The sequence below is a fragment of the Chaetodon trifascialis genome, chromosome 14, assembly GCF_039877785.1.
Source record: "Chaetodon trifascialis isolate fChaTrf1 chromosome 14, fChaTrf1.hap1, whole genome shotgun sequence".
Classification (NCBI taxonomy): Eukaryota; Metazoa; Chordata; class Actinopteri; order Chaetodontiformes; family Chaetodontidae; genus Chaetodon; species Chaetodon trifascialis.
The window spans coordinates 21,181,834-21,190,092 of record NC_092069.1 but is presented as its reverse complement, the minus strand read 5'-3'; the positions used below and the strand labels follow the sequence as shown (position 1 = coordinate 21,190,092).

The window sequence follows — 8,259 nt, the reverse complement described above, 5'->3', positions numbered from 1 at the left end:
TCCTGTTTTTCATGGTGAAACATTCAGCGGCTCTCTGGTCTTGTCGTTGATCACTCAAATAACTGTTTTAAATCAAAGGTCAACGGTTTATGGGTTTATGTGAGGGAAGAAATTCAGGAAATGAAAGCTAAGAAGAAGTCGTAAAGGGAAGTAGGGTTGAGCCATTTACCTGTCGACTACAGCATGGCAGGAAGCTCAGTGACATTATGGACGGAGAAAATGTTTAAAGTTTTAGTCATTGGGGATCAAGGCGTTGGAAAAAGCAGCATTGTCTTGCGGTATGTTAATAAACGCTTTGATAAAAGATACAAAGCATCTATTGGAGTTGACTTCGGTCTAAAAACTATTGAATGGGATCCTAAGACAGTGGTGAGACTGCAACTTTGGGATATTGCAGGTGAGTGTCAAGATTATGAAGTCTCTGTTGCAGCTGTATATTACAGCCTGTCTGGCATCTGTTTTACCATTTTAAAAATGATTAAGTCATGGAAATGTGCAATTTCCATGAGTCAATATGAAAAATCTGCTGTAACTGTAAGACAAAGCTAAAAAGAAATCTGCAGTAACAGCTACAGCAAGATCACTACATCAAGTGAAAGCTACTTTAGCCGTAGCTAATGTGCAGCAATTTATACATTCACATAGGCTTCTCAGTGCATTCCATATTGGGAAATACAAACTTTATTTTTTTATTTACTGTCCAGCAGTGGCTCACATCTTCCAAGGTATTGTCATGTTTGCATGGGTGTTTGCTGTCTGCCCAGGATTAGAGCATCTTTGTTCTAAAACCAGTGTTTAAATGCATTATTTCCACAAACTGCGCCCAGCTTTTCAAAAAGAACTACAAACATGGCCCCTCTGTTCTCTTTGATACTGTACAAGCTGTATGCTACATCCACAAACTGTGTCGAGGATCTCGTCAATGGTGCCATGACGATGTCCCTTTGCTCCGAAACCCAAATAGTCAGACAAATGTCCCACTGGACTGAAAGCCCATTTGTCTGACAGCCTATTATCCCACTATTCCACGAAGACCCTAGTCTGCCTCTGATTAGCTCTGACTACTAACACCAGTGAATCAGAAGCAGAGCACGGTGGGTCTTCACTGAATTGTGAAGACCTGAGTTAGAATTAGGCAGAATTTTAATGGCAATGCAATGCAGATTTTGGGGTTAAAAAAAAAAAGTCAATGTATGTTAATATGTTAGCAAGCGTCAGCAGGGGAAACTGTAATATATCAACTGACCAGAGGCGGCGGTAACTCCAATAGGTTTGGACAGTGGAAATAACGTACATCTCGAACAGCGAAGAAGAGACATCAGTTGTTTGAGAGGAGATCCAGTCTGCAAAACATGCCCTCAAGCTGTAAGAAATCATGCTGTGAGTGGAATATCACTGTTGAATACGTACGTGTGAGTGCTAACCAATGTTTTCTCAGAGCTAATTATAATCCTAACCAGTGTCCATGGAAACTTAAAATTATTGTCATCAGTCTCTCACTTGTTACATAACATTTGGTTTATAGTCCAATTTGATATGATAATTCAAATCACATATGACAAACAGACAGTAGCAGCGCTGACTGTGTGTTTGCATTCAAATCCAAAAGCTGTCAGCCTTTTGTCGAATAACAAAAGCCTACCTGTCAAAAATGAATTTAGCTGTGGTGAAGCATAAATTACACGGATTTCTCTTCTCCTCCCTCAAGGCCAGGAGAGGTTTAAGAAGATGTCCAGGGTGTACTACAGAGGGGCGATGGGAGCAGTAGTGGTCTTTGACATTACAAACAGCTCCACCTTGGAGGCTGCCGCAGAGTGGAAGCAGGACCTGGACAGCAATGTTGGTCTCGACAGCGGACGTCCGGTCCCTGCTGTCCTGTTGGCCAACAAATGTGACATGATAGGAAGGAACAGAGACTTGGTGTCCTCTCTGGATGGTTTCTGTAAAGACAACAGCTTCGTGGGCTGGTTTGAGACCTCTGCAAAGGTGTGTGTTGTATTTTTCATGGGAGTTAAGGTAAGATGAGATAATGTAAGATGACCCCCAGCCTGGAAATTCCGGCGTTACAGCAGCACAATTACAGCAATAAGAGACTGGATTACCAAGAACAGCATGGAAACTGCCCCACGCTGAGATCCCAAACCCGCAGGCGTTCCTTAATAACATGTCTTTCTAAGTGCTTCCAAAGGCAACTGGGCTTGCTTGTGGTTCAAGAAGACGTTTCGCCTCTCATCCAAAAGGCTTCTTCAGTTCTAACTGACTGGTGGAGAGTCTCAGCCATTGGTCCTCTTGCAGGATCATAGCACTCACATGAGGCAAGGTGTTGATGGCACAATAGGTGTTGATGGATGAGAATGGGTTGACCCACCTGCCCACTCAGACACTCATGTGAGTCAACAGGGTCATGTGAGACCTGGTGTGAATGGCTGATAAGTGGTGTCCCACCCATTCTCACCCATACAGTAGACATGTTTAAATATGTGTGAAGTCACTCTCTTATTTGGCTATTTTAAAACTGGATTCAGGTTAATAAAATGAGTTATTTGATTATTTCAGTATTTACTTGTAGTATGGTGTTTGTAGCTGACATGTTATTTTGCACTGCTGAGGCTCTGTTCTGCTTGAGTAAAGCGAACTTGAACTTTAACACTGCAGCTATATACAGTAGCCTGCTCATAAAACGTGTTCAAATATTAACATGAACTTGCAGCCAAGGTCCGAACGCCGAGCCAAACGCTCGATGAATTGATGCATACGCAATGCTCTAAATCATATCTCTCCCTCATCATTTTTAGGACAACATAAATATTGATGAAGCAGGTGCCTTCCTTGTCAAACAAATGATGCTCTTCGACACCAGTCTGTCCGCTGAAGAGTACCACAGGGACGTGATCAAAGTGAGCCAGGCTCCAGAGGACAGTCAGAGCCAGTCATTGTGCTGCTGGAGTCCACAGCTCTGAGGCAAAGAGCCAAAATACGGCGCCTACTGGTGGAATCCACACCCACCACATACAAGCCAGTGAGCCTGCGCCACATATAGTCAGTAACTGTATATTTATATTTCTGCATTGCCTGGTTCCTCAGTAAAGTGTTGACTGTGTGGGCTACCTCATAAACACCTCAGTGGAGATGATTGAGCTAATTTCTCCGATAATTCACTGATTAATTCACAGTCAGGCTAATAAAGAGATCAGCATGACACACATCCTGCTGGGAAAAGTCTGCGACACTCCCTGTGCAAGCAAGACTTGTTTGTGATTGACCTGCTACAATGAGAGGCCAGAAACTGTGAACTAGTCACAACTGCCATTTTCTCAAACAACAGAGAATAGCAAGAGGGAGCAAAAGATCTGAAAATATTTCTGTCCATGAAGTTGTGAAGTATTCCTCATTAAATTTCAACCTATTCAATCCAAGCTCTGTTACTTGTCTGTTATGCAACCCATGCATATAATTATCTGTTAATCACTTCACAGTGAGACAAGCTAAGACCCATGCACAAGCATCGCGGCCCGGCTTGATATGGCCAATAGCAGAGACAAGCTATCAGCGTGACCTGATTTTGGTGGAGGGAGGGAATATGTGAAAATGCACCATGCTGCTACATCCACCGCCCAGAGAGGACTGAGCCACTGAGTGTGCTACGCAGGAGGGATGCTGTATCTAATCATTGACAGACGACAAATATCAAAAGACAGTCTGATTCCTCTTTTTTTCTACGACGAGAAGTCAAACATGGCGTGACTGCATTTGGAGATTGATGCATTTGCAAGGTCTAGATTTGTTGATGCAGAGAGAAGCGGAGGGAGGGAGGGAGGGAGAGAAAGACATTCTCAGATGGAGGATCAGGCACGTTACAGCAATGACCTCTGAAAAAGATGCTTTATATTATTGACTACCAGAAGTGCATGAGGAAATATTCAGATTCTTTACTTGCAAAAGTTGCATCAAACACAAAATAACAAAATTTGGTAACACTTTATACTAAGGTGCACACATTCACCATTACCTAGCTGCTTAGTAGCATGCATATTAGTCACATATTGACTCTTTATTAGTCATCATAAAGCACTTATTAATGCTTTATTCTGCATGATTATTCTACAACTACTAGGCCATTATCTAAGAGTTTTACCTCCTAATTACTGCTTGATGGTAAGTAAAGGAATTCGTCATACATGAAATACAATCTTAATAACTTAACAATTAATAACCCTAACCCTAAAAACACAATTAATGCTTTATAATGACTAATAAAGACCCAATATGTTACTAATATACATGCTAATTAGCAGCTAGTGAAAGGCGAATATGTGTGTGCTCAATATAAAGCATTAATGTATATTGTACTTAAATAAAACTACGGGGGTATTATCCACAACATGTACTCATTATGCAGAAAAATTACCCCTTTTATAGTATTGGTGGTGCATTCATGTGCAGTGTTTTAATGTTGTGGCTGGTCAGTAAGAAGCTTGGGTAGCTTACTCCATTATAAGTAGTATAATGCAGAAATAATCAGGTAAAGCACCAACATTCAACTTAAATGTACTAGTTGAGTAAATACACTGAGTTGGATTGCAGTATAAGTCAGTCTCTGTATGACAACCATGCAAAACTTTTCATTTTTACTTTATATGTTTACATATTCTGATTATTTGGTTTTGGTACCGTGGAGCCACATACATTTTTACAGGTTTGAGGTCTGTGTTCATAAGACTCATTAGTTTCTGTGTGATACGCTGTATCGCCAGAAGCAGACATCTCTGTCCACATACGTATATGTAGTGTGCTGTTTTTCTTTTCCACAGCCCTGAAGAAGACTGATGTGAGGTCAGATCGACTGTGTTAATCATGGTGCCTCGTCAGATGAGGCCTTTTAAGTTTTTGTCCTTTAAAGACGCCGTGTCCCTTAAATTTCTAAGGGGATCCATTTCAAAGGGATTAATTACCTTCCTTTTTCATACTGATACACAGTTGAATGAAAGTATACTGTCACTGTTTATTTGACAGTACACTGTCAAATAAATCTTCACCCTCAAAGCGACTGGATGCTTTTAATGTCATTAATTTACCTGATATATTACAAAGTCAGCAGTATGATTCCCTGCATTGTTTTGTAGTTGTTTGGGGAGAGTGAAACCTTATCCTTTATGCTCACTGACGTGTTGTGTATTACAATGGTTATTTTTGCACACTAATCTGTCCTTTGCTGTCCTGTAGTTTTACTTTTCAGTGTCCTTGCTGTGCATCTAGGGAACTGTTCCACATCCTGCTGCCAGGTACCTATACACAGCAGCTTTTGTCCAAATTCAGGCTCCATCCAGGTATGGCATGTGCATGTTCTTAGTCAAACTTGGAATATCTTACACTTCAAATCCCACACTGCTTTATTATCCCAGCATTTACAGTTTACACTTTGCTGATCGAGTGAGTTGCAGCAAAAAAGGCAGGGTGGTAGTTTACATCAAGCTGCAATCGTGCCTGAGGGAAAGTGAGGGAAGAAGTAAAACACAACTGCTAATTATGGATATATGTCCCAGATACTAGAGACCTAAATTCAGGAGTCAAGCAGGGAAGCTGGCCCCGATACTTCTTCACATCGGACACAAAAGCTCAGCCTCTTAACTTGTTGTTTATAAATATGACAGTTTGAATGGGAGTCACACTCTCCGCAACAGATCCCATTACTTGTGCATTATTGATATTGCCCCATTTTATCGGCCCTCCAGTGTGCGTTTTCGCTGGCAGCTTCGTTCATATATTCATGATTGCATGAAAATTTCAATTTAGTCAAACTTGTGAATAGGCTGCTGAGGAGTGAAGCGGCGTGTGCGTCCCTGCCGTGCTGCTGTCTGTCTCTTTTTGTGTTCTGAGTGACCTATTTCATGATGGCCTGTGTTAATTAAGCATTGGCTGTCTGTGGAAAGCAAACAGTAGCACCAGGCTGGTATCTCACTGCAAACACATTCTGTATGTTAAGCCAACTCTTTGAAGTGCCTGTGTGTGAAAATCCCACAATGTGAATGAACCTAATTATCAAAACAGATCATATCCTGTCCCAGCAAGGCAACCAATCAGGGGCAGGAATCCATGCGCTGCTGTCCGTGGTGCTGAATTTTGGCTGAGGAGGAGCCCTCCACCTCAACAAAACGCTGTCAGATTGCAGGATGGTATAATATTGGTTGACTGCGCCATCTAGTGTGCAAAACATACATGTGCAAAAACAAAAAGCCTCAGGGTGAAACTGTGTGAGAGGAAACATACACAGTTTGCAAAAGGAATGACATCTTGTTTGGTTTGTACACACACACATAGATATATAGGTCATGTACAGTATTGTAGCTTCTAAGAAAGTATAGTAGGTAAATGTAGTGCAGTAAAAAAATACAATATTTTCCCGAGAAATAGGTAGAAGTACAGCATAGCATAAAGGGGAAATACTGCTGTAAGGTATGAGTACTTTAAATTGATCTCATGTACAGTTTTTTGGTAAATGTATAGTTACTTTCCACCACTACTACTAAACAATACCGTTGGAATTCACCTGATAAAATACTTCCAGTCTAGTTTTAGGACTTCAGTTTACTGGACTTCTGCTGTTTTACTCACCTCTGACCAGCACTTGTGGATTGAACGCTCAGATGTTATGATATCAAAGGGAAACTTGGGGTGCCAGCCTTAAAATGCCAGAATTACCTGAAACAGTATTGAGGATGTGACCTTGGTGTTCTCAGTGGCAGCTATGACCTTAAAAGTGTCTTTTTTTATTTTTGGTGTCTGTACATCAGTGTTATTTGGGTCTCCTTTGTCATACCCTGTATGTTCTAATTTATCTCACAGTTATATGTTAACACTGGAAATCTTTTACTTGTGGTATATGCCTTTATTGAAGAGGAAAAAGTGAGGGAAAATGGCAATAAAGCAAGCAACAAAATCTTACATTTATGTTGCTCAAAATGTAATAATGAAATAATCTAAATGACATGGTTTACTTCATTATAAAACACTGTTGGGATTAACAGTGCAGTTTACTATTACATGTCTCATATGCCTGTTTCAGATGGATTATTTAAAGAGTGCTTCTTAATTCTTTACAATGTTCCATCTACATTACAAAATCAGCCAGAAAACGTCAGTAAATTAAAATATGAGCCTTGTAAAAGACAGATCCTAAAGGTGATCATTTAACCAGGTTTTCTGGTTTTCATCTAACCAGATTTTCTAGTTTCTAATTCTCTGTGGAGGTAAAATAACCTCATTTTTTTCTCCTTGGGGAACACGAGGAAGGAGGAAATACAGCCTATTTTCCATGCACACACAATAGAGTGAATTCTGAATTGGGAACTTAACCCCCCTTCTCAAATTCCTGTGGGAAAGATCTTCAGTGAGGAGGATTATAAACGAGAAGATTTAAATGCAGAATTTTAGCAGTTCTGTGGATCTGTGGCATGTTTTTCCTCACTGCCCCGGCATTATTATTCCATAGTTTTTAGACTTTAAGGCTTTGATAGCTGTCACAAGGGCATCTTTTCTTTTTAACTTCGCTCCAAGGCTTTCAGACTGCTCCTCAGCCAGCAGGGGGCCACAAAGCTGAAACTGGCTGAGCTTAATGTTCCTCTGTTCTTTTCCTCTCCTAATTAAAATGTTTTCTGATACAGATTTTGTTACAGATAGTCTGATTCCTTTTTTCTACAATGATAAGTCAAACATGACGTGAATGCATTTAGAGATTTGCTGATGCAGAGAGAAACACAGAGAGGGAGGGAGGGAAAGACGTTTTAGATGGCACTTAACAGCAATTACCTCTGAAAAAGATGTTTTATATTATTATTATTATTATTATTATTATGATTATATTAAAGGGCAGTCAGACCCATAACATGGGGTGGTTTTCATGTAAATGTAGATTAGCTTTTTATTAGGTTTTGCCATTTTTATTGATTTTTAGACACTCATTTGATCACATTCTGGCAGTCAAATTTATTTATGTATTTGTTTTACACTAGAATTAATATTATTTTTGAGCATGTCACACTGATGGTCCAATGTGATCACTTTTTGTCTCCTCAAACTACAGAATGAGCTAAGTGAAGCACATTTTACAGTCCATTTTCTTCAGTATTTCGTCTGTCTGACAGACTGAAATAAGCTATTTAAAAGTACTTGTCCTCCAATGGAAACTGGTAACGATTTGTGTTAACAGCTACAAGAATATGAGTCCTGTTGCGTACTCTTTTTTTTTTTTTTTTTTGTCAA

General features: G+C 40.1%; 1 protein-coding gene across 1 annotated transcript; it reads left to right on the top strand.

Annotated features, from left to right (window-relative positions):
- The first annotated feature begins 183 nt into the window (after window positions 1–183).
- Window positions 184–2,960, top strand: rab32b (RAB32b, member RAS oncogene family). Its single transcript, XM_070979188.1, has 3 exons — window positions 184–397; window positions 1,709–1,986; window positions 2,796–2,960. Exons 1-3 carry the CDS (start codon window positions 184–186, stop codon window positions 2,958–2,960), a joined length of 657 nt encoding a protein of 218 aa, XP_070835289.1.
- Window positions 2,961–8,259: the final 5,299 nt, after the last annotated feature.